Source organism: Oncorhynchus keta, chromosome 30 (genome assembly GCF_023373465.1).
Source record: "Oncorhynchus keta strain PuntledgeMale-10-30-2019 chromosome 30, Oket_V2, whole genome shotgun sequence".
Classification (NCBI taxonomy): domain Eukaryota; kingdom Metazoa; phylum Chordata; class Actinopteri; order Salmoniformes; family Salmonidae; genus Oncorhynchus; species Oncorhynchus keta.
Genome location: NC_068450.1, coordinates 19965084 through 19988520, shown reverse-complemented (window position 1 = coordinate 19988520; position 23437 = coordinate 19965084). Strand labels below are relative to the sequence as shown.

General features: G+C 45.8%; 2 protein-coding genes and 2 long non-coding RNA genes across 11 annotated transcripts; 3 read left to right on the top strand and 1 right to left on the bottom strand.

The window, feature by feature from the left end:
- The first annotated feature begins 1299 nt into the window (after window positions 1–1299).
- LOC127913692 (uncharacterized) lies at window positions 1300–8761 on the top strand. The gene is made up of 3 exons (XR_008086529.1): window positions 1300–2202; window positions 2692–2757; window positions 7791–8761. It is a non-coding gene; the product is annotated as an uncharacterized LOC127913692 (long non-coding RNA).
- A 2731-nt stretch (window positions 8762–11492) lies between these two features.
- On the top strand, window positions 11493–15245 carry LOC118363259 (UBX domain-containing protein 1-like). 2 transcript variants are annotated; one of them, XM_035743940.2, is made up of 10 exons: window positions 11493–11659; window positions 12322–12380; window positions 12484–12537; window positions 12656–12786; window positions 12945–13029; window positions 13219–13410; window positions 14003–14054; window positions 14172–14291; window positions 14482–14665; window positions 14906–15245. In XM_035743940.2, exons 2-10 carry the CDS (start codon window positions 12322–12324, stop codon window positions 14944–14946), a joined length of 918 nt encoding a protein of 305 aa, XP_035599833.1. In that variant the 5' UTR covers window positions 11493–11659; the 3' UTR covers window positions 14947–15245. The 2 variants fall into 2 exon arrangements, with proteins under 2 accessions (XP_035599833.1, XP_035599832.1); XM_035743939.2 differs by having other exon boundaries at window positions 11494–11659; window positions 12318–12380.
- Window positions 15246–15387: 142 nt separating this feature from the next.
- Window positions 15388–23305, bottom strand: LOC118363258 (pre-mRNA-processing factor 39-like). 3 transcript variants are annotated; one of them, XM_035743937.2, is made up of 14 exons: window positions 23157–23305; window positions 22342–22583; window positions 21999–22124; window positions 21081–21199; window positions 20748–20915; window positions 20376–20538; window positions 20083–20187; window positions 19682–19948; window positions 19450–19576; window positions 19097–19368; window positions 18675–18859; window positions 16669–16743; window positions 16338–16515; window positions 15388–16251 (listed from the first exon to the last, which is right to left on the bottom strand). In XM_035743937.2, the coding sequence occupies exons 1-14, from the start codon at window positions 23218–23220 to the stop codon at window positions 16177–16179; spliced, it is 2166 nt and encodes a 721-aa protein (XP_035599830.1). In that variant the 5' UTR covers window positions 23221–23305; the 3' UTR covers window positions 15388–16176. The 3 variants fall into 3 exon arrangements, with proteins under 3 accessions (XP_035599830.1, XP_035599831.1, XP_052342835.1); XM_035743938.2 differs by lacking the exon at window positions 23157–23305 and adding an exon at window positions 22892–23119; XM_052486875.1 differs by lacking the exons at window positions 15388–16251; window positions 16338–16515; window positions 16669–16743 and adding an exon at window positions 17639–17699.
- LOC127913686 (uncharacterized) lies at window positions 16767–18379 on the top strand. 5 transcript variants are annotated; one of them, XR_008086519.1, is made up of 4 exons: window positions 16767–16877; window positions 17292–17358; window positions 17706–17912; window positions 18254–18379. It is a non-coding gene; the product is annotated as an uncharacterized LOC127913686 (long non-coding RNA). The 5 variants fall into 5 exon arrangements; XR_008086517.1 differs by lacking the exon at window positions 17292–17358 and adding an exon at window positions 17085–17291 and having other exon boundaries at window positions 16828–16950; XR_008086521.1 differs by having other exon boundaries at window positions 16872–16950.
- Window positions 23306–23437: the final 132 nt, after the last annotated feature.

The window sequence follows — 23437 nt, the reverse complement described above, 5'->3', positions numbered from 1 at the left end:
ATGTGTAAGGTCCACTAGACAGGGATGTGTAAGGTCCACTAGACAGGGATGTGTAAGGTCCACTAGACAGGGATGTGTAAGGTCCACTAGATAGGGATGTGTAAGGTCCACTAGACAGGGATGTGTAAGGTCCACTAGACAGGGATGTATAAGGTCCACTAGACAGGGATGTGTAAGGTCCACTAGACAGGGATGTGTAAGGTCCACTAGACAGGGATGTGTAAGGTCCACTAGACAGGGATGTGTAAGGTCCACTAGACAGGGATGTGTAAGGTCCACTAGACAGGGATGTGTAAGGTCCACTAGACAGGGATGTGTAAGGTCCACTAGACAGGGATGTGTAAGGTCCACTAGACAGGGATGTGTAAGGTCCACTAGATAGGGATGTGTAAGGTCCACTAGACAGGGATGTGTAAGGTCCACTAGACAGGGATGTGTAAGGTCCACTAGACAGGGATGTGTAATGTACACTAGACAGGGATGTGTAAGGTCCACTAGACAGGGAAGGTGTAATGTCCACTAGACAGGGATGTGTAAGGTCCACTAGACAGGGATGTGTAAGGTCCACTAGACAGGGAAGGTGTAATGTCCACTAGACAGGGATGTGTAAGGTCCACTAGACAGGGATGTGTAATGTACACTAGACAGGGATGTGTAATGTCCAGTAGACAGGGATGTGTAAGGTCCACTAGACAGGGAAGGTGTAATGTCCACTAGACAGGGATGTGTAAGGTCCACTAGACAGGGATGTGTAATGTACACTAGACAGGGATGTGTAAGGTCCACTAGACAGGGATGTGTAATGTACACTAGACAGGGATGTGTAAGGTCCACTAGACAGGGATGTGTAAGGTCCACTAGACAGGGATGTGTAATGTACACTAGACAGGGATGTGTAAGGTCCACTAGACAGGGATGTGTAATGTCCACTAGACAGGGATGTGTAAGGTCCACTAGACAGGGATGTGTAAGGTCCACTAGACAGGGATGTGTAATGTCCACTAGACAGGGATGTGTAAGGTCCACTAGACAGGGATGTGTAATGTCCACTAGACAGGGATGTGTAAGGTCCACTAGACAGGGATGTGTAAGGTCCACTAGACAGGGAGGTGTAATGTCCACAAGACAGGGAAAGGTTAAGGTCCACTAAATAGGGATGTGTAAGGTCCACTAGACAGGGATGTGTAAGGTCCACTAGACAGGGATGTGTAAGGTCCACTAGACAGGGATGTGTAAGGTCCACTAGATAGGGATGTGTAATGTCCACTAGATAGGGATGTGTAATGTCCACTAGACAGGGAGGTGTAATGTCCACAAGACAGGGATGTGTAAGGTCCACTAAATAGGGATGTGTAAGGTCCACTAGACAGGGATGTGTAAGGTCCACTAGACAGGGATGTGTAAGGTCCACTAGATAGGGATGTGTAAGGTCCACTAGATAGGGAGGTGTAAGGTCCACTAGACAGGGATGTGTAAGGTCCACTAGACAGGGATGTGTAAGGTCCACGAGACAGGGATGTGTAAGGTCCACTAGATAGGGAGGTATAAGGTCCACTAGACAGGGATGTGTAAGGTCCACTAGACAGGAATGTGTAAAGTCCACTAGACAGGGATGTGTAAGGTCCACTAGACAGGGATGTGTAAGGTCCACTAGACAGGGATGTGTAAGGTCCACTAGATAGGGAGGTGTAAAGTCCACTAGACAGGGATGTGTAAGGTCCACTAGATAGGGAAGGCTTAAGGTCCACTAGATAGGGAGGTGTAATGTCCACTAGACAGGGATGTGTAAGGTCCACTAGATAGGGAGGTGTAAGGTCCACTAGATAGGGATGTGTAAGGTCCACTAGATAGGGATGTGTAAGGTCCACTAGATAGGGATGTGTAATGTCCACTAGATAGGGATGTGTAAGGTCCACTAGATAGGGATGTGTAAGGTCCACTAGATAGGGATGTGTAAGGTCCACTAGATAGGGATGTGTAAGGTCCACTAGATAGGAATGTGTACTGTCCACTAGATAGGGAGGTGTAATGTCCTCTCGACAGGGAAGGTGTAATGTCCAATAAACAGGGAAGGCTTAAGGTCCACTAGATAGGGAGGTGTAATGTCCATTAGATAGGGATGTGTAAGGTCCACTAGACAGGGAAGGCTTAAGGTCCACTAGATAGGGAGGTGTAATGTCCATTAGACAGGGAAGGCTTAAGGTCCACTAGATAGGGAGGTGTAATGTCCACTAGATAGGGAGGTGTAATGTCCACTAGACAGGGAAGTCTTAAGGTCCACTAGATAGGGAGGTGTAATGTCCATTAGACAGGGAAGGCTTAAGGTCCACTAGATAGGGATGTGTACTGTCCATTAGATAGGGAGGTGTAATGTCCTCTCGACAGGGAAGGTGTAATGTCCAATAAACAGGGAAGGCTTAAGGTCCACTAGATAGGGAGGTGTAATGTCCACTAGATAGGGAGGTGTAATGTCCACTAGACAGGGAAGGCTTAAGGTCCACTAGATAGGGAGGTGTAATGTCCATTAGACAGGGAAGGCTTAAGGTCCACTAGATAGGGATGTGTACTGTCCACTAGATAGGGAGGTGTAATGTCCTCTCGACAGGGAAGGTGTAATGTCCAATAAACAGGGAAGGCTTAAGGTCCACTAGATAGGGAGGTGTAATGTCCACTAGACAGGGAAGGCTTAAGGTCCACTAGATAGGGATGTGTACTGTCCACTAGATAGGGAGGTGTAATGTCCTCTCGACAGGGAAGGTGTAATGTCCATTAGACAGGGAAGGCTTAAGGTCCACTAGATAGGTATGTAAGGTCCACTAGATAGGGAGGTGTAATGTCCACTAGACAGGGATGTGTAAGGTCAACTAGATAGGGATGTGTAAGGTCCACTAGACAGGGATGTGTAAGGTCCACTAGACAGGGATGTGTAAGGTCCACTAGACAGGGATGTGTAAGGTCCACTAGATAGGGAGGTGTAAGGTCCACTAGACAGGGATGTGTAATGTACACTAGACAGGGAAAGGTTAAGGTCCACTAGACAGGGATGTGTAAGGTCCACTAGACAGGGATGTGTAAGGTCCACTAGACAGGGATGTGTAAGGTCCACTAGACAGGGATGTGTAAGGTCCACTAGACAGGGATGTGTAATGTACACTAGACAGGCAAAGGTTAAGGTCCACTAGACAGGGAAAGGTTAAGGTCCACTAGACAGGGATGTGTAAGGTCCACTAGACAGGGATGTGTAAGGTCCACTAGATAGGGAGGTATAAGGTCCACTAGATAGGGATGTGTAAGGTCCACTAGACAGGGATGTGTAAGGTCCACTAGACAGGGATGTGTAAGGTCCACAAGACAGGGAAAGGTTAAGGTCCACTAGATAGGGATGTGTAATGTACACTAGACAGGGATGTGTAATGTCCACTAGACAGGGATGTGTAAGGTCCACTAGACAGGGAGGTGTAATGTCCACTAGATAGGGAGGTGTAATGTCCACTAGACAGGGATGTGTAAAGTCCACTAGACAGGGATGTGTAAGGTCCACAAGACAGGGAAAGGTTAAGGTCCACTAGATAGGGATGTGTAATGTACACTAGACAGGGATGTGTAAGGTCCACTAGACAGGGATGTGTAAGGTCCACTAGACAGGGAGGTGTAAGGTCCACTAGACAGGGAGGTGTAATGTCCACTAGATAGGGAGGTGTAATGTCCACAAGACAGGGAAAGGTTAAGGTCCACTAGATAGGGAGGTGTAAGGTCCACTAGATAGGGAAAGGTTAAGGTCCACTAGATAGGGAAAGGTTAAGGTCCACTAGACAGGGATGTGTAAGGTCCACTAGATAGGGATGTGTAAGGTCCACTAGACAGGGATGTGTAAGGTCCACTAGACAGGGATGTGTAAGGTCCACTAGATAGGGAGGTATAAGGTCCAATAGACAGGGATGTGTAAGGTCCACTAGACAGGGATGTGTAAGGTCCACTAGACAGGAATGTGTAAAGTCCACTAGACAGGGATGTGTAAGGTCCACTACACAGGGATGTGTAAGGTCCACTAGACAGGGAAAGGTTAAGGTCCACTAGACAGGGATGTGTAAAGTCCACTAGACAGGGATGTGTAAGGTCCACTACACAGGGATGTGTAAGGTCCACTAGACAGGGATGTGTAAGGTCCACTAGACAGGGATGTGTAAGGTCCACTAGATAGGGAGGTATAAGGTCCAATAGACAGGGATGTGTAAGGTCCACTAGACAGGGATGTGTAAGGTCCACTACACAGGGATGTGTAAGGTCCACTAGACAGGGAAAGGTTAAGGTCCACTAGATAGGGATGTGTAAGGTCCACTAGACAGGGATGTGTAAGGTCCACTAGACAGGGATGTGTAAGGTCCACTAGACAGGGATGTGTAATGTCCACTAGATAGGGATGTGTAAGGTCCACTAGATAGGGATGTGTAAGGTCCACTAGATAGGGAGGTGTAAGGTCCACTAGATAGGGATGTGTAATGTCCACTAGATAGGGATGTGTAAGGTCCACTAGATAGGGAGGTGTAATGTCCACAAGACAGGGAAGGCTTAAGGTCCACTAGATAGGGAGGTGTAATGTCCACTAGACAGGGAAGGCTTACGGTCCACTAGATAGGGGTGTGTAAGGTCCACTAGATAGGGATGTGTAAGGTCCACTAGATAGGGATGTGTAAGGTCCACTAGATAGGGAGGTGTAAGGTCCACTAGATAGGGATGTATAATGTCCACTAGATAGGGATGTGTAATGACCACTAGATAGGGATGTGTAAGGTCCACTAGATATGGAGGTGTAATGTCCACAAGACAGGGAAGGCTTAAGGTCCACTAGATAGGGATGTGTAAGGTCCACTAGATAGGGAGGTGTAATGTCCACAAGACAGGGAAAGGTTAAGGTCCACTAGATAGGGAGGTGTAAGGTCCACTAGATAGGGAAAGGTTAAGGTCCACTAGATAGGGAAAGGTTAAGGTCCACTAGATAGGGAAAGGTTAAGGTCCACTAGACAGGGAGGTGTAAGGTCCACTAGACAGGGATGTGTAAGGTCCACTAGACAGGGATGTGTAAGGTCCACTAGATATGGAGGTGTAATGTCCACAAGACAGGGAAGGCTTAAGGTCCACTAGATAGGGAGGTGTAATGTCCACTAGACAGGGAAGGCTTAAGGTCCACTAGATAGGGATGTGTAAGGTCCACTAGATAGGGAGGTGTAAGGTCCACTAGATATGGAGGTGTAATGTCCACAAGACAGGGAAGGCTTAAGGTCCACTAGATAGGGAGGTGTAATGTCCACTAGACAGGGAAGGCTTAAGGTCCACTAGATAGGGATGTGTAAGGTTCACTAGATAGGGAGGTGTAATGTCCAATAAACAGGGAAGGCTTAAGGTCCACTAGACAGGGAGGTGTAATGTCCATTAGACAGGGAAGGCTTAAGGTCCACTAGATAGGTATGTAATGTCCACTAGACAGGGAAGGTGTAATGTCCACTAGACAGGGAAGGTGTAATGTCCACTAGACAGGGAAGGTGTAATGTCCACTAGACAGGGAAGGCTTAAAGTCCACTAGATAGGTATGTAATGTCCACTAGACAGGGAAGGTGTAATGTCCACTAGACAGGGAAGGCTTAAGGTCCACTAGATAGGTATGTAATGTCCACTAGATAGGGAAGGCTTAAGGTCCACTAGATAGGGATGTGTAAGGTCCACTAGATAGGGATGTGTAAGGTCCACTAGATAGGGATGTGTAAGGTCCACTAGATAGGGAGGTGTAATGTCCACAAGACAGGAAAGGCTAAGGTCCACTAGATAGGGAGGTGTAATGTCCACAAGACAGGGAAGGCTTAAGGTCCACTAGATAGGGAGGTGTATTGTCCAATAAACAGGGAAGGCTTAAGGTCCACTAGATAGGGAGGTGTAATGTCCACTAGACAGGGAAGGCTTAAGGTCCACTAGATAGGGATGTGTACTGTCCACTAGATACGGAGGTGTAATGTCCTCTCGACAGGGAAGGTGTAATGTCCAATAAACAGGGAAGGCTTAAGGTCCACTAGACAGGGAGGTGTAATGTCCATTAGACAGGGAAGGCTTAAGGTCCACTAGATAGGTATGTAATGTCCACTAGACAGGGAAGGTGTAATGTCCACTAGACAGGGAAGGCTTAAGGTCCACTAGATAGGTATGTAATGTCCACTAGATAGGGAGGTGTAATGTCCACTAGACAGGGAAGGCTTAAGGTCCACTAGACAGGGAAGGCTTAAGGTCCACTAGACAGGGAGGTGTAATATCCACTAGAGGAGGTGTAATGTCCACTAGACAGGGAAGGCTTAAGGTCCACTAGATAGGGAGGTGTAATGTCCACTAGACAGGGAAGGCTTAAGGTCCACTTGATAGGGAGGTGTAATGTCCACTAGATAGGGATGTGTAATGTCCACTAGATAGGGAAGGCTTAAGGTCCACTAGATAGGGAGGTGTAATGTACACTAGACAGGGAAGGCTTAAGGTCCACTAGATAGGGAGATGTAATATACACTAGATAGGGAGGTGTAATGTCCACTAGATAGGGAGGTGTAATGTCCACTAGACAGGGAAGGCTTAAGGTCCACTAGATAGGGAGGTGTAATGTACACTAGATAGGGAGGTGTAATGTACACTAGATAGGGAGGTGTAATGTCCACTAGATAGGGAGGTGTAATGTCCACTAGATAGGGAGGTGTAATGTCCACTAGATAGGGAGGTGTAATGTCCACTAGATAGGGAGGTGTAATGTCCACTAGATAGGGAGGTGTAATGTCCACTAGATAGGGAGGTGTAATGTCCACTAGATAGGGAGGTGTAATGTCCACTAGATAGGGAGGTGTAATGTCCACTAGATAGGGAAGGCTTAAGGTCCACTAGACAGGGAAGGCTTAAGGTCCACTAGACAGGGAAGGCTTAAGGTCCACTAGATAGGGAGGTGTAATGCCCACTAGATAGGGAGGTGTAATGTCCACTAGATAGGGAGGTGTAATGCCCACTAGATAGGGAGGTGTAATGTCCACTAGATAGGGAGGTGTAATGTCCACTAGATAGGGAGGTGTAATGTCCACTAGATAGGGAGGTGTAATGTCCACTAGACAGGGATGTGTAAGGTCCACTAGATAGGGAGGTGTAAGGTCCACTAGATAGGGATGTGTAAGGTCCACTAGATAGGGATGTGTAAGGTCCACTAGATAGGGATGTGTAATGTCCACTAGATAGGGATGTGTAAGGTCCACTAGATAGGGATGTGTAAGGTCCACTAGATAGGGATGTGTAAGGTCCACTAGATAGGGAGGTGTAATGTCCATTAGACAGGGAAGGCTTAAGGTCCACTAGATAGGGAGGTGTAATGTCCACTAGATAGGGATGTGTAAGGTCCACTAGATAGGGAAGGCTTAAGGTCCACTAGATAGGGAGGTGTAATGTCCATTAGACAGGGAAGGCTTAAGGTCCACTAGATAGGGAGGTGTAATGTCCACTAGATAGGGAGGTGTAATGTCCACAAGACAGGGAAGGCTTAAGGTCCACTAGATAGGGAGGTGTAATGTCCACTAGACAGGGAAGGCTTAAGGTCCACTAGATAGGGATGTGTAAGGTCCACTAGATAGGGAGGTGTAAGGTCCACTAGATATGGAGGTGTAATGTCCACAAGACAGGGAAGGCTTAAGGTCCACTAGATAGGGAGGTGTAATGTCCACTAGACAGGGAAGGCTTAAGGTCCACTAGATAGGGATGTGTAAGGTCCACTAGATAGGGAGGTGTAATGTCCAATAAACAGGGAAGGCTTAAGGTCCACTAGACAGGGAGGTGTAATGTCCATTAGACAGGGAAGGCTTAAGGTCCACTAGATAGGTATGTAATGTCCACTAGACAGGGAAGGTGTAATGTCCACTAGACAGGGAAGGTGTAATGTCCACTAGACAGGGAAGGTGTAATGTCCACTAGACAGGGAAGGCTTAAAGTCCACTAGATAGGTATGTAATGTCCACTAGACAGGGAAGGTGTAATGTCCACTAGACAGGGAAGGCTTAAGGTCCACTAGATAGGTATGTAATGTCCACTAGATAGGGAAGGCTTAAGGTCCACTAGATAGGGATGTGTAAGGTCCACTAGATAGGGATGTGTAAGGTCCACTAGATAGGGATGTGTAAGGTCCACTAGATAGGGAGGTGTAATGTCCACAAGACAGGAAAGGCTAAGGTCCACTAGATAGGGAGGTGTAATGTCCACAAGACAGGGAAGGCTTAAGGTCCACTAGATAGGGAGGTGTATTGTCCAATAAACAGGGAAGGCTTAAGGTCCACTAGATAGGGAGGTGTAATGTCCACTAGACAGGGAAGGCTTAAGGTCCACTAGATAGGGATGTGTACTGTCCACTAGATAGGGAGGTGTAATGTCCTCTCGACAGGGAAGGTGTAATGTCCAATAAACAGGGAAGGCTTAAGGTCCACTAGACAGGGAGGTGTAATGTCCATTAGACAGGGAAGGCTTAAGGTCCACTAGATAGGTATGTAATGTCCACTAGACAGGGAAGGTGTAATGTCCACTAGACAGGGAAGGCTTAAGGTCCACTAGATAGGTATGTAATGTCCACTAGATAGGGAGGTGTAATGTCCACTAGACAGGGAAGGCTTAAGGTCCACTAGACAGGGAAGGCTTAAGGTCCACTAGACAGGGAGGTGTAATATCCACTAGATAGGGAGGTGTAATGTCCACTAGACAGGGAAGGCTAAAGGTCCACTAGATAGGGAGGTGTAATGTCCACTAGACAGGGAAGGCTTAAGGTCCACTTGATAGGGAGGTGTAATGTCCACTAGATAGGGATGTGTAATGTCCACTAGATAGGGAAGGCTTAAGGTCCACTAGATAGGGAGGTGTAATGTACACTAGACAGGGAAGGCTTAAGGTCCACTAGATAGGGAGATGTAATATACACTAGATAGGGAGGTGTAATGTCCACTAGATAGGGAGGTGTAATGTCCACTAGACAGGGAAGGCTTAAGGTCCACTAGATAGGGAGGTGTAATGTACACTAGATAGGGAGGTGTAATGTACACTAGATAGGGAGGTGTAATGTCCACTAGATAGGGAGGTGTAATGTCCACTAGATAGGGAGGTGTAATGTCCACTAGATAGGGAGGTGTAATGTCCACTAGATAGGGAGGTGTAATGTCCACTAGATAGGGAGGTGTAATGTCCACTAGATAGGGAGGTGTAATGTCCACTAGATAGGGAGGTGTAATGTCCACTAGATAGGGAGGTGTAATGTCCACTAGATAGGGAAGGCTTAAGGTCCACTAGACAGGGAAGGCTTAAGGTCCACTAGACAGGGAAGGCTTAAGGTCCACTAGATAGGGAGGTGTAATGCCCACTAGATAGGGAGGTGTAATGTCCACTAGATAGGGAGGTGTAATGCCCACTAGATAGGGAGGTGTAATGTCCACTAGATAGGGAGGTGTAATGTCCACTAGATAGGGAGGTGTAATGTCCACTAGATAGGGAGGTGTAATGTCCACTAGATAGGGAGGTGTAATGTCCACTAGATAGGGAGGTGTAATGTCCACTAGACAGGGAAGGCTTAAGGTCCACTAGATAGGGAGGTGTAAGGTCCACTAGACAGGGATGTGTAAGGTCCACTAGACAGGGATGTGTAAGGTCCACTAGATAGGGATGTGTAAGGTCCACTAGACAGGGATGTGTAAGGTCCACTAGACAGGGATGTGTAAGGTCCACTAGACAGGGATGTGTAAGGTCCACTAGACAGGGATGTGTAAGGTCCACTAGATAGGGAGGTGTAAGTTCCACTAGACAGGGATGTGTAAGGTCCACTAGACAGGGATGTGTAAGGTCCACTAGATAGGGAGGTATAAGGTCCACTAGACAGGGATGTGTAAGGTCCACTAGATGGGGATGTGTAAGGTCCACTAGACAGGGAAGGCTTAAGGTCCACTAGATAGGGAGGTGTAATGTACACTAGATAGGGAGGTGTATTGTCCACTAGATAGGGAGGTGTAATGTCCACTAGATAGGGAGGTGTAATGTCCACTAGATAGGGAGGTGTAATGTCCACTAGATAGGGAGGTGTAATGTCCACTAGATAGGGAGGTGTAATGTCCACTAGATAGGGAGGTGTAATGTCCACTAGATAGGGAGGTGTAATGTCCACTAGATAGGGAGGTGTAATGTCCACTAGATAGGGAGGTGTAATGTCCACTAGATAGGGAAGGCTTAAGGTCCACTAGACAGGGAAGGCTTAAGGTCCACTAGACAGGGAAGGCTTAAGGTCCACTAGATAGGGAGGTGTAATGCCCACTAGATAGGGAGGTGTAATGTCCACTAGATAGGGAGGTGTAATGTCCACTAGATAGGGAGGTGTAATGCCCACTAGATAGGGAGGTGTAATGTCCACTAGATAGGGAGGTGTAATGTCCACTAGATAGGGAGGTGTAATGTCCACTAGACAGGGAAGGCTTAAGGTCCACTAGATAGGGAGGTGTAAGGTCCACTAGATAGGGAGGTGTAAGGTCCACTAGACAGGGATGTGTAAGGTCCACTAGACAGGGATGTGTAAGGTCCACTAGATAGGGATGTGTAAGGTCCACTAGACAGGGATGTGTAAGGTCCACTAGACAGGGATGTGTAAGGTCCACTAGACAGGGATGTGTAAGGTCCACTAGATAGGGAGGTGTAAGTTCCACTAGACAGGGATGTGTAAGGTCCACTAGACAGGGATGTGTAAGGTCCACTAGATAGGGAGGTATAAGGTCCACTAGACAGGGATGTGTAAGGTCCACTAGACAGGGATGTGTAAGGTCCACTAGATAGGGAGGTGTAAGTTCCACTAGACAGGGATGTGTAAGGTCCACTAGACAGGGATGTGTAAGGTCCACTAGATAGGGAGGTATAAGGTCCACTAGACAGGGAGGTATAAGGTCCAATAGACAGGGATGTGTAAGGTCCACTAGACAGGGATGTGTAAGGTCCACTACACAGGGATGTGTAAGGTCCACTAGACAGGGAAGGCTTAAGGTCCACTAGACAGGGAAGGCTTAAGGTCCACTAGATAGGGAGGTGTAATGCCCACTAGATAGGGAGGTGTAATGTCCACTAGATAGGGAGGTGTAATGTCCACTAGATAGGGAGGTGTAATGCCCACTAGATAGGGAGGTGTAATGTCCACTAGATAGGGAGGTGTAATGTCCACTAGATAGGGAGGTGTAATGTCCACTAGATAGGGAGGTGTAATGTCCACTAGACAGGGAAGGCTTAAGGTCCACTAGATAGGGAGGTGTAAGGTCCACTAGACAGGGATGTGTAAGGTCCACTAGACAGGGATGTGTAAGGTCCACTAGATAGGGATGTGTAAGGTCCACTAGACAGGGATGTGTAAGGTCCACTAGACAGGGATGTGTAAGGTCCACTAGACAGGGATGTGTAAGGTCCACTAGACAGGGATGTGTAAGGTCCACATGACAGGGTAGGCGTGAGGTCCACTAGATGGCAGCAATGAGCTATGAATGAGAATGTTTGGAAAATGTGGTCACTTTCTTTTATCCTATCGGGCCTCCGTACTTGCATGTGGACTGTACGGTCAGAAAGCGGTGTTGTGGGTTGACTGATTCTGAATGTGAGTTGCTAACGTTAGCTAATGTTGCACAAACAAATAATGCTATTTAGTAAAATAACGTTTATGAAATGGTTGAGCGCCATCATTTTCACAAGTGCAATGTAATAGTCACCCTAGATATATTTTTCAGGCCATCATCAATTTACTCTGGAAACAGTGTTCTTGTTACAAGCTAGCAGGAGAGTCTAACTGAAATTAGCCATCTCATTCCTCCATCATACTAGCTACCGTCAGTTTAAAGCTAGTTAGCCCGCTAACCAGCTATATGGGAACACAGATAATACGGCAAAGTTACTGGACAAATCTTATTTTGTTTATTAATGATTTTCATGTGATGGTCTGTAGATACTAAAATGTTTCTTGCGGGACGTTACCTAAGTGATGCTGCTTTGTTAACTTCATAGCCAGTTCAGTCCAGACAAGTACGTTAGCTAACTTAACGTTACACAACTTGCGAGCCAGCACATTCTGGACCTATGTAACAGCCCATCTAACTGAACTAGTTATACAGGTAGCATGTAAGTGGTTAAACCTGAATCACAATCATATAGACATAACGATACATGTTTGTGGCCCTTGGATCTACTTCACATGCCCAGCTACTTGCTTACAGTATCAGACTACAAAGTGAAACTCTTCTTCACTGTCATATTCTCAGCAAGATGGCAGAACAAACAACATTGGACAGCCTGCTGGAAATGGGCTTTGACAGAAACAGGGCGTAAGTACTAACTGAATTCATGTGGCTATTCTTCTACAAACTGAAGATCATGATAACATGATGTGATCAACTCTAATCCTGTCCATATTTATTCTGCTTGCAGGGAAAGGGCTGTGGCACACACAGGAAACCAGGGCATAGAACGGGCCATGGACTGGTAAGTCAACTGATAGGGGCATTGGTGAGCTAGTCTCTGAGCATTTCTCATCCTCAGTAAAGTTATTCACATTGGATAACTGATTCATGATGTATCTTCTATCATGCTTCTTCCACAGGTTGATGGAACATGAGGGTGACCCAGACATTGATGAGCCCTATGTACCTCCTGTGGGGAATGTGCTTGGAGGAAGTGACCCACAACTGCCCAGTCCAGCAGCCCAGCCCACAGCAGAGGGAGCAGACCCTGGTAAGTCGTCAGTTGTCGTGACAGCATTTTGTATTATGGTTACTTATATTGTTATGATCGAGTTATAACAATGGCTTCCCATTACATAGGTTAACATGGTTGTTGGTTTGCATTGTCTTCTTGTCCCTCACCTCTTATATGTTAACTCTACCTTTTAGCTACAGATGGGGGTGACCAGATGATCAATGACGGGGATACCAAACAACCAATGACAGAGGAGGAGAAACGTGAGCAGATAAAGAGGTCAGATAATTAACCTCTACCTCTGTTTGCACACTTATCTTATTCTGTCAGAAACTGGGGTTTGGTCAAAAGGTGTTACTCAATGAGATCAGCAGAAGGGTAGGCCTTCTGTTGGAAATACAAAGAGACGGCATACAATGAAACCTGTGTGTGTCTGCCTGCGTGTCTGCCTGCGTGTGTGTGAACCAGGCTAGAGGATCTGATGCGGGTGAAGCAGGAGGAGCGGAGAGAGAGGGAGCGAGCAGAAGAGGTGGACAGAGAGAAGCAGAGGAGGAGGCAGGGCCAGGAGCTGCTGCAGGTCAAACAGAAACTGCAGGAGGATGAGATGAAGAAAATGGTCGACCTGCGCCAGAGAGAGAAGAACGATGACAAAATGGCCAAGTAAGCCATGAAGTCAATGGGCTTGTTAGTCATTTCAGTCAGCATTGCAGGTGACTGCCAATTATCTGATCTACAAAATACTTATTATATTATTTGTAGATCATTTAGTCAGTCACAATTTACCCACAATACATCACGGATGGATTTGATGCTCTCGACATGGCCAGTGGCTGTTGTCTCAAAGCACATTGGAGGAGAGGATCCAAGGTTCCTCCCTCGAACCTCTTCCAATGAGCTTGGAGAGGAATTTAGGAAACAAAAATAGCTAGTAATGTTTTCAGACACAGCCAATAGTTACTTCTTCTAAACGGCTTCGTGCAAATTAGGTCTATTCCCACTCCACAACTCTTCCCTGGCTCCCGAGTGGCACAGCGGTCTAAGGCACTGCATCTCAGTGCTAGAGGTGTCACTACAGTCCCTGGTATAAATCCAGGCTGTATCACATCCGGCCGTGTTTGGGAGTCCCATGGGGCGGCGCACAATTGGCCCAGCATCATCCAGGTTTGGCCGGGTTAGGCCGTCATTGTAAATAAGAAGTTAGTTAGTTAAATATATATATATTTTTTAATCAAATGACTGCTCTCTCTCTCAGGCAGCGGGTGCGAGACAAGATAGCACGCGACAGAGAGGAGAGAGCACTTAAGGTACGGACTGCACCTACAGCATCTGACTCGTATGCTGAACTGTTGCTGAATAACGTCTCCATGTCTTTCATAGAAAGAGTTGAACGCACTAACCCGTTCTACGCCTCTCTTCTCCAGTTTGGAGGTGGTTCTTCTAGTAGAGCTGTAACCTCCCCTTCAGCAGAGGGCCCTCCCTCCTCTCCGCCCAGTCAGGGCCCGCCTCCTGCCAAGAAAGACTATAACGAGTGTAGAATCCAGGTAAGGGGCCATGGATGTCTATGGCTTAGTTCTCATTCTGTTCACTCACAACGGATGTACAATGCATTTGAAACAGTTGTAATACAACAGATCTTTTTTAATGAGTTTGTTTGCACAGTAATCTTTAGACAACCGTTGTTTGGTGTCTCAACAGTCAATAAAGTTTATTCATTCATCCTCCTGTCCTCAGGTGCGTATGCTTGACGGCTCGGCACTGACCTCCGTGTTCAAGGCCCAGGAGCCGCTGGCTGCCGTGCGTGTCTACATCCAGATGAATGGCGACGCCCCCGAGGGCCAGGACTTCACGCTGCTGTCCCCGTACCCACGGCGCGTTTACACAGAACTGGACATGGAGAAACCTCTTCAGGAGTTGGGTGAGCAGACAGGATGATGCCCCTCTTACTGGGCTTGTACAGTTACAATAGTCCAAAGTGACTTCCTCTGCACTAATGTGAAAGGACTGGAGATGCCAAAACCAGCCAAAGACATATTGCTTTCTTCTATGCTGTGTTGCAGTTATAGATGAATCTAATATGAGATTGAAGGTGTGTTCTAGTTTGTGTAGCGACCAATAACATTTGATTCGGTCTTAAATGTTTTGTGTCATTGTTCAGGTTTGGTGCCTTCAGCTGTGCTGGTCGTTGCAAAGAAATAAGGACCTGAAGTAATAAGATGCTTTATGAGCCAACATCATTTATCACCCCCAACAGGACAGAGACCAGGATGTCAACTATGGATTGATTCTCCTTCAACAAACACTTTGAACTTCAATCTGAATCTTTAATGGCAACACAAAATGGATGACTGTATTGATTATCATGGGGCCTAAAGTTAGACCTGGCTCGTTGACACTGTCCACTGCATTGTAAATTGTAGTTTTTCAAAGTTAAATCATTTTACAGTGGTGTTATTGCATACTCACTCAAACTTGGAATAAACTTAGTTGGAGAGTAATGTGGTGGACTGAACATACTTTCCACAGAGAAAGCAACAACTCAAAATGTACAGGAATAATCTGTTATTTTTTATGAAGCTGCACAATCCAGGGCTCCAAGTCAGTTTAACAGATACTTCATCTACATACATCAAATTCACATTAAGCTGCACTGAAATGGTTTATTGAGCAATGTTAAAAGTGAAGATTAAAAAGTTACATTTTCAAAAACAGTGATAAAGGCAAAAGTTTGGTTTAAGTGGATTTTGACAAACATTTAACAGTTTCCTACTCCTAAAATTTTACCAAACATGACCAATGCTGTTAGTTTTGGAAATGTCCATTAGGTACAGCACAGCGTACATCCACTTATTACGCCTTGCTTGACCAGAGGCACTGGTACCTGCATACAACAACATGGCTTACCTATCTTCTGTCTGGAGGACTCAACTGGGCAGAAACTTCAATGGCGATCCTCAAGCTTTGAATGAGGGACAATAGATTGATCTTAACCTGCTCGTATATGAAAGAGCTCCGACTTCATACTATAAAACACCATTATTATGTACATTACAAAAAAAGACTAGCCTATACTTCTGGAATGATGCAAGACTTTAAATTAATACAGGACCTGTGGAGAGAGGGGTTTGCTTAAATTGAAAGGGGTTGCATGTAGAAGAGAATACAAAAATAGTTTATCGTTAAAACAATGTACAAGAGCACATTTTCAAAGACCAAACAAGTAGTAGATGTCACACCCCTGTTCCTGATATTAGTTAAATCCCTAATGGCAACCTATTCCCTACAAAGTGCACTACTTTTGACCTGGACCCTGGTCAAAGATAGTGCACTACATAAGAAATAAGGTGCCATTTGGACTCATCCGTGGAATTTAAAGTGAGGTGGTGGTGAGTTCACTGAACAATGGTGTCACAGCATTTCTCCTCCCCCTTAGCTGGGAGGGTAGTAACCCTGATTGTAGTTCCAGGGTTGCTGGTAGCCTCCGTATCCCCCGTACTGTGGTTGCTGAAAGAGAAAAAAACATTAAATCAACACTTGAGTGCAGGGGTATTCAAATCTTACCCTATGAGGTTACCCTATCCCTGCCGTACCTGATACCAGCTTCCATAGCCTGCGTAGCCTGCGTGAGCCGCATTCATGTCCCCACCCATCATGGGTGGAGGTGGTGTCGTCATGGGAACATGGGGCATTGTGGGAGGGGCCGGTGGTGGAGCGGGCACAGCGGAGCCGTCTTCTCCTTTACTCATCTTCTCTGGGTCCTCGCTGTCTCTGCAGATCAATTAATACAACAACTACGTCAATAACCAATCCATGAAGTTTATACATTTACTTCTCCATGGTTGACTGTCAAATCTCAATATTGAGTCACTACATCACACTATTTTATTGGTAATGATATTGACAGATGTGCTATAATCTCACCCGTTCTCAGCCCTTCTCTTCTTGTTGCCAAGCTCTTTCAGCAGCTTCTGATGCTCCTCATAGACTGTTAGCACACTGCAGGTCAGAGGACAGCAACAGTAACATTTAAAACATGGTATGCTCTTCATAGACTGTTAGCACACTGCAGGCCAGAGGACAGTAACATTTAAAACATGGTATGCTCTTCATAGACTGTTAGCACACTGCAGGTCAGAGGACAGCAACAGTAACATTTAAAACATGGTAAAGTGATGCTCTTCATAGACTGTTAGCACACTGCAGGTCAGAGGACAGCAACAGTAACATTTAAAACATGGTATGCTCTTCATAGACTCTTAGCACACTGCAGGCCAGAGGACAGCAACAGTAACATTTAAAACATGGTATGCTCTTCATAGACTGTTAGCACACTGCAGGCCAGAGGACAGCAACAGTAACATTTAAAACATGGTAAAGTGATGCTCTTCATAGACTGTTAGCACACTGCAGGTCAGAGGACAGCAACAGTAACATTTAAAACATGGTATGCTCTTCATAGACTGTTAGCACACTGCAGGCCAGAAGACAGCAACAGTAACATTTAAAACATGGTATGCTCTTCATAGACTGTTAGCACACTGCAGGTCAGAGGACAGCAACAGTAACATTTAAAACATGGTATGCTCTTCATAGACTGTTAGCACACTGCAGGTCAGAGGACAGCAACAGTAACATTTAAAACATGGTATACTCTTCATAGACTGTTAGCACACTGCAGGCCAGAAGACAGCAACAGTAACATTTAAAACATGGTAAAGTGATGCTCTTCATAGACTGTTAGCACACTGCAGGTCAGAGGACAGCAACAGTAACATTTAAAACATGGTAAAGTGATGCTCTTCATAGACTGTTAGCACACTGCAGGCCAGAGGACAGCAACAGTAACATTTAAAACATGGTATACTCTTCATAGACTGTTAGCACACTGCAGGCCAGAAGACAGCAACAGTAACATTTAAAACATGGTATGCTCTTCATAGACTGTTAGCACACTGCAGGCCAGAGGACAGCAACAGTAACATTTAAAACATGGTAAAGTGATGCTCTTCATAGACTGTTAGCACACTGCAGGTCAGAGGACAGCAACAGTAACATTTAAAACATGGTATGCTCTTCATAGACTGTTAGCACACTGCAGGCCAGAGGACAGCAACAGTAACATTTAAAACATGGTATGCTCTTCATAGACTGTTAGCACACTGCAGGTCAGAGGACAGCAACAGTAACATTTAAAACATGGTATGCTCTTCATAGACTGTTAGCACACTGCAGGCCAGAGGACAGCAACAGTAACATTTAAAACATGGTATGCTCTTCATAGACTGTTAGCACACTGCAGGCCAGAGGACAGCAACAGTAACATTTAAAACATGGTATGCTCTTCATAGACTGTTAGCACACTGCAGGCCAGAGGACAGCAACAGTAACATTTAAAACATGGTATGCTCTTCATAGACTGTTAGCACACTGCAGGCCAGAGGACAGCAACAGTAACATTTAAAACATGGTAAAGTGATGCTCTTCATAGACTGTTAGCACACTGCAGGCCAGAGGACAGCAACAGTAACATTTAAAACATGGTATGCTCTTCATAGACTGTTAGCACACTGCAGGCCAGAGGACAGCAACAGTAACATTTAAAACATGGTATGCTCTTCATAGACTGTTAGCACACTGCAGGCCAGAGGACAGCAACAGTAACATTTAAAACATGGTATGCTCTTCATAGACTGTTAGCACACTGCAGGCCAGAGGACAGCAACAGTAACATTTAAAACATGGTAAAGTGATGCTCTTCATAGACTGTTAGCACACTGCAGGCCAGAGGACAGCAACAGTAACATTTAAAACATGGTACATTGCATTTCTCCCAGTTTCATTCATTCAATAAAATGCCTTGACATGTTTATTTTTCTCTGGGTTCCTGATTGTATCTAAAAACAACAAACAATCCTGTGACCCCTGACCTTTGCACAGAAGTCCCATAGTCCTCAGCGTACTGTAGGCCCCTCTGGGAAAAGAGGATCTTGGTCCGTGGGGAGAGGGGTGCAGCCAGCGCCCGAGTCACACACTGCTGCACCCCCTCGGGTGACCCTCTGGGGTCACCAGACACCTCCAACTCCAGCAGGTTCAGGTGCAGTTTACCGTTATCCTGGGAAAGGGAGAGAGAATAGGTGGAGAGTAAGGGAGGAAAGAGAGGGACAGAGAGTTATAGCCTACTGCTTGGTCAAGAGATCATCAAGAAAGGGAGATCTGGCATCAAACCATAAGTGATATCTTCTCTGAGGTTTAGGTTAAGGCTTCATGTAAAAGTTAGAGCAAGTGATCTTCATCCCCTCTGTACTAAAAGCTTCCAGCTGTTATTCCCTCAATCCCAACCTTCTCTCACCGGGCTAATCTCCAGCGCCTCCTGCAGGACACCCCGGGCCTTGCTGGGGTTCTTGCAAAGCTTCAGCAACAGCCGGGCTAGTTTGATGGAGTAGAATGCATGGAGGTGAGGAGTCTCTTTGGCTTGGTCCACCGCGTCCCTGAGCAGAGCTTCTGATTTATCTAGCCGGCCCGCCCGTCTCTCTAGCCCCGCCCTGCGCAGCCGGACCATGGCCAATCCTGGGATAGAGGTTTCCAGAGATTCTAGAACACGCCGTGCCTCTGTTAGATCACCTGAGAGGAGGGGAGGAGGGTGTGAGTGAGCTACAACACTGGGTGATGATATCCTGTGTTTCATGTCTCTTCCTCTCTCACCATGCCTCTCCTCAAAAGTGGCCCACTGCAGGTGCATGGTGTGTTTGTGTGCCAGGTGGATCTCACAGGCTCGCCTGAACACTCCCCGTGCCTCGTACAGACTCTGAGGTTCCAGGTACTGAACATACTGAGAAATAAGCATAAAGCATATATTAGTTACACTGACATACAAACATGTTACTGACACACACACATGCGCACCCACACACACACCCCTGCAGCCCCTCCTTACCTTGGTCCAGAACTCCTCGTAGAGCGCGCAGGCAATCAGACAGCGCTCAAACAGGATCCGTACCCTCCGGTCACCCCCGGCAATGATCCCACTGCTCTTTGACCCCTCTTTTTGCTCCTCTTCCTGGCCCTCCATGGAGCCTGGTTCGGTCTCCACCTCCTTTTCACCCCCCCCTCCCAGCTGGGTGAGCTCCCAGTCCAGGTAGGAGTGCCAGGCTTTCAGCTGGGTCCGGTCCAGAGGCTTCACGTGGAAATAAGGACGCTTGATCTGGAATGGAGGGAGGAATGGGAACAGAAGAGAAGTGAGTCAATGTTTCCAACCAATGAAAGTATCACACTTCAATCGTAACTTCGGAGTTGCACATAGAAGGGATGTGTGTGTGTCTGTCTGGGGTAACTCACAGCTTCCTCAAAGTTCCACCTCTTCCTGACCTCTCCCTCAAGGTCCTGGTACACCTTCTCCCTGCGAGCCAATAGGAGTTCTCGCATCTTCGGAATCACCTCTTCCTGATTGGGTGAACCATAACATGACAGTTATAATGACAGACTTTTAAATCAGTTTAACAGAGTTAGATCCTACACCGTAACCTCACTCCACAACTTGAAATGTCTCCACTATCTGCTATTTTGGCAGCATCTGACATTCATGTTAAATCTTCTCCAACACTAGCAGGGATTTGTCATTTGTAAACCACCTCTGTAGGTTCCTTCTCTTCCCCAGGCGGTAACTCATCTTCCCCCTCAGCCAACTCAGCCTTCTCAGTCTTGTGTATCTGTTTAGATTCCTCAAGCAACCCATCATACTCCACTGCTGAGAGGACGTCCTTGGGCCCATGAGCATTAAGATGAGTCTTGAATCTGTGAGAGAGGAGGGATGGAGAGAGTGGATACGATTCACCAGGTCAGCAAATAAGAGGTCTGCATTAAGAAGCGAGCATGATAATCACACAATTATCAAAATCTAGAATTTAATAAAATGTTAACATTTCATAATTTTGACTGATTTGAAGCTCTACTATTTCTCTTAGTAGAGAAAATGTACTGTTTGTGACTGTGTATAGTCTCACTTCTCATAGTGGCTGCTGTACAGCTGAGTGGGGACTCTGAGGATTCTGTCGTAGACTCCAGTGGCAGCCTTCATGTCTCCCTGCTCCTTCTCCCACTCGATGTACAGCTCCCACAGACGGTCAGAGTGGAAGTCTAGTCCTGCCGCTGCCACCGCCTCTTCAAATGCACTGGGGAGAAGAGACAAGAATCAGTCAATCAGATTGATAGAAAAAATAGTTGAACAATAAGTACTGTATGGAAAAAGGTGGTGTTCTGGCTAGAGTTTAATGTAAAGCTGGCAAAAGAAGTAAACAAATGTGTATAAGTGTGACACTGAGTTTAAGAGTGTATACCTGCGAATGCACTGAGAGGACTCTGGCAGGTTCATGTTCAGTGTGCCCAGTAGCAGGTTAATGTAGTGGATCCACAGATCTACGCTCAGAGGGATGGCCTTCAGACCCTGAACACACACCTGGAACAACACAAAAACATTATGAAGCAATCATGTCACTTACATAATTTCCTAGTGCCAAACACTTTCAAAGAATGTAGCACTGCGGTATGTGCCCTTTGTTTAGTCAATGGCTATTAAACATAGCAGATGCTGGTTATTAAACAACTAATTGACCGACATCGGTTCAATTACTGGAATTCCATTTAGTAGCGAGAGAGCGAGTTTGTGAAAGTATAGCTTATCTACTTCGAAAAACAAGTAAAATAATTGTCAGACAGCACACTTAGGCAGGCTAGTTAAATAGGATGACTACTGACAGTTCAGTATGGGGAGCACAGAGATAACAGTAGATTGTTGGCTGGCAGGATGCTACTGCATGTGCAGAGATTAGTCAAATGTTTTATTTAACTAGGCAAGTCAGTTAAGAACAAATTCTTATTTACAATGACGGCCTACCCCGGCATAATCCGAACCCGGAAGACCCTGGGCCAATTGTGCGCCGCCCTATGGGACTCCCAATCATGGCCGGTTGTGATTGGGAGTCCCATAGTAATTTCCTTTATGGACGTGATAGAGACAATTAATATTTTCAATGTTTTAGCAATTGAATGTTTGCTATTTTTGTCTTTCAAATTTCCATGAAATAGATATTTCATAATGCATTTAATGTTTTAAAAAATCATTGAAAGAGAAATAGAAAACAGTGATAGTTTTTTAAATAATCTAACCAAAACATTTTTTAAAAAAATCACTAATCGCTTAGCACTACAAGACACACATCCGTGTCACTTTTACCAAGCACTCTTCTTCATCATACCTCCTGAGCTTTGTTGGTGTAGCCTGCACGTCGCTCCAAGTCGGCAAACTTCTTCCAATATCCGTAGCACAGGGGGTATCGCGCCAGAAAGGCAACCAGCGCTCGACGTGATGCTGTCATGTGACTCTGGGGACCATTAGAAATCTGGGTTAGCTGCAAATTCACTAAGTAACAATGAGTTTAGTTGTCATCATTATTGATGTGAAGTGTTGGTTTCAACTTCAACACTGCATTCCTTAACAACAGTGGTACGGTTAGCTACGCATTAATTATTCATGCAGAAGATCTTTGGTTATGTCAAAATGCCAATAGGAATCTTGTCTGCCCCCTCAGCTCTTCTCACCTCTTGCTCACTGTACTGCAGCAGGTCAGTCCAGCTAGAAAAATCCTGTGGATTGTCATGGGCCAGCTTCCAGAGTCGGTCAAAGTCCGCCGGCAACTCTCCGTCCTCTTCCTCCTCATTCTCCACCAGAGGCATGTTGTATGCTGTCGCAGCTGCTGCTTCTGAAGCCTCTTCTCCACCATTCTCCTCTGATACCTCTTCCATCTCTGTTGGATGTTGGACAGCCTCCGTGGCTTCCGGAGCTTTCAAATGAGAAATTGAGAAAGTTACACAGGGAAGAAAACTGTTTTATCTATAACACAAAGAAATGGCTGGCCTGCTCGATAATACATAAGCAGATGTCATTTACTGACTAAATATAAATTAATGCCCTTATAAAGGAAATTTCAGTCACTGATGGTGTTTTTAGCCATTCATTCATTAGGATTTCAACATACTACACAGAGATCATGACGTCGGCAATGTCAACAAACGGCATAAACTTCCGAAATTCTGCAGGGGAACAGCGATTTATGTCTGCTTCTACAGTCGTTAGATCAGATTAACATACCATAACAAAATACTCGGGCTAGCAAGTACTAGCTAGTTGATTTACTCTGGTACTAGCTAGGGGAAAGACAATTTCTGTTTCGCCAGTTTGCGCACCAGAAATGAATGTTAGCCATGTCGGCTAGTTAGAAAGCTAGCCATCGTTTCACATGCGTCCTTGCGACTGCTAGCTGACCTGTGAAGTTACAAACGACTATGCATATGATCTCTACGTCACTATCGAATAGCTTCATCAATATATTTGTATTATTTTATGTTTTTACAACCCGAAGGACCCTCCATTAGCCCGTTGCTGCTCAGGTCTTCTAAATCCGAGCCTTCGGCCGCCATGTTTGAAGATTACAGAATAACGTCACTCCTATGCGACAAGTACCTTCTGCAAGAGGTAGTCACTAGTTACCACAGCCACAAAGTCTTAACCCCACCCATTTCTAACCCAAACCCTATTTATATTATTTAAAATTTTGATTTTAACCCGAACCTTAACCACTCTGCTAACCTAATGACTAACCGTAACTTTACATTTAGACTAAAAATATTTTTGTTT

Excerpts from the sequence above, each read along its gene's own strand:
- LOC118363258 (XM_035743937.2), bottom strand. The coding sequence starts at position 23,220 with ATGGCGGCCGAAGGCTCGGATTTAGAAGACCTGAGCAGCAACGGGCTA. Across the intron at positions 22,584-23,156 it reads GCTAATGGAGGGTCCTTCGG|CTCCGGAAGCCACGGAGGCT; the intron begins GTTGTAAAAACA and ends CTCATTTGAAAG. Across the intron at positions 19,577-19,681 it reads ACGAGGAGTTCTGGACCAAG|TATGTTCAGTACCTGGAACC; the intron begins GTAAGGAGGGGC and ends CTTATTTCTCAG.
- LOC118363259 (XM_035743940.2), top strand. The coding sequence starts at position 12,322 with ATGGCAGAACAAACAACATTGGACAGCCTGCTGGAAATGGGCTTTGAC. Across the intron at positions 12,538-12,655 it reads ATAGAACGGGCCATGGACTG|GTTGATGGAACATGAGGGTG; the intron begins GTAAGTCAACTG and ends CTTCTTCCACAG. Across the intron at positions 14,666-14,905 it reads GAAACCTCTTCAGGAGTTGG|GTTTGGTGCCTTCAGCTGTG; the intron begins GTGAGCAGACAG and ends GTCATTGTTCAG.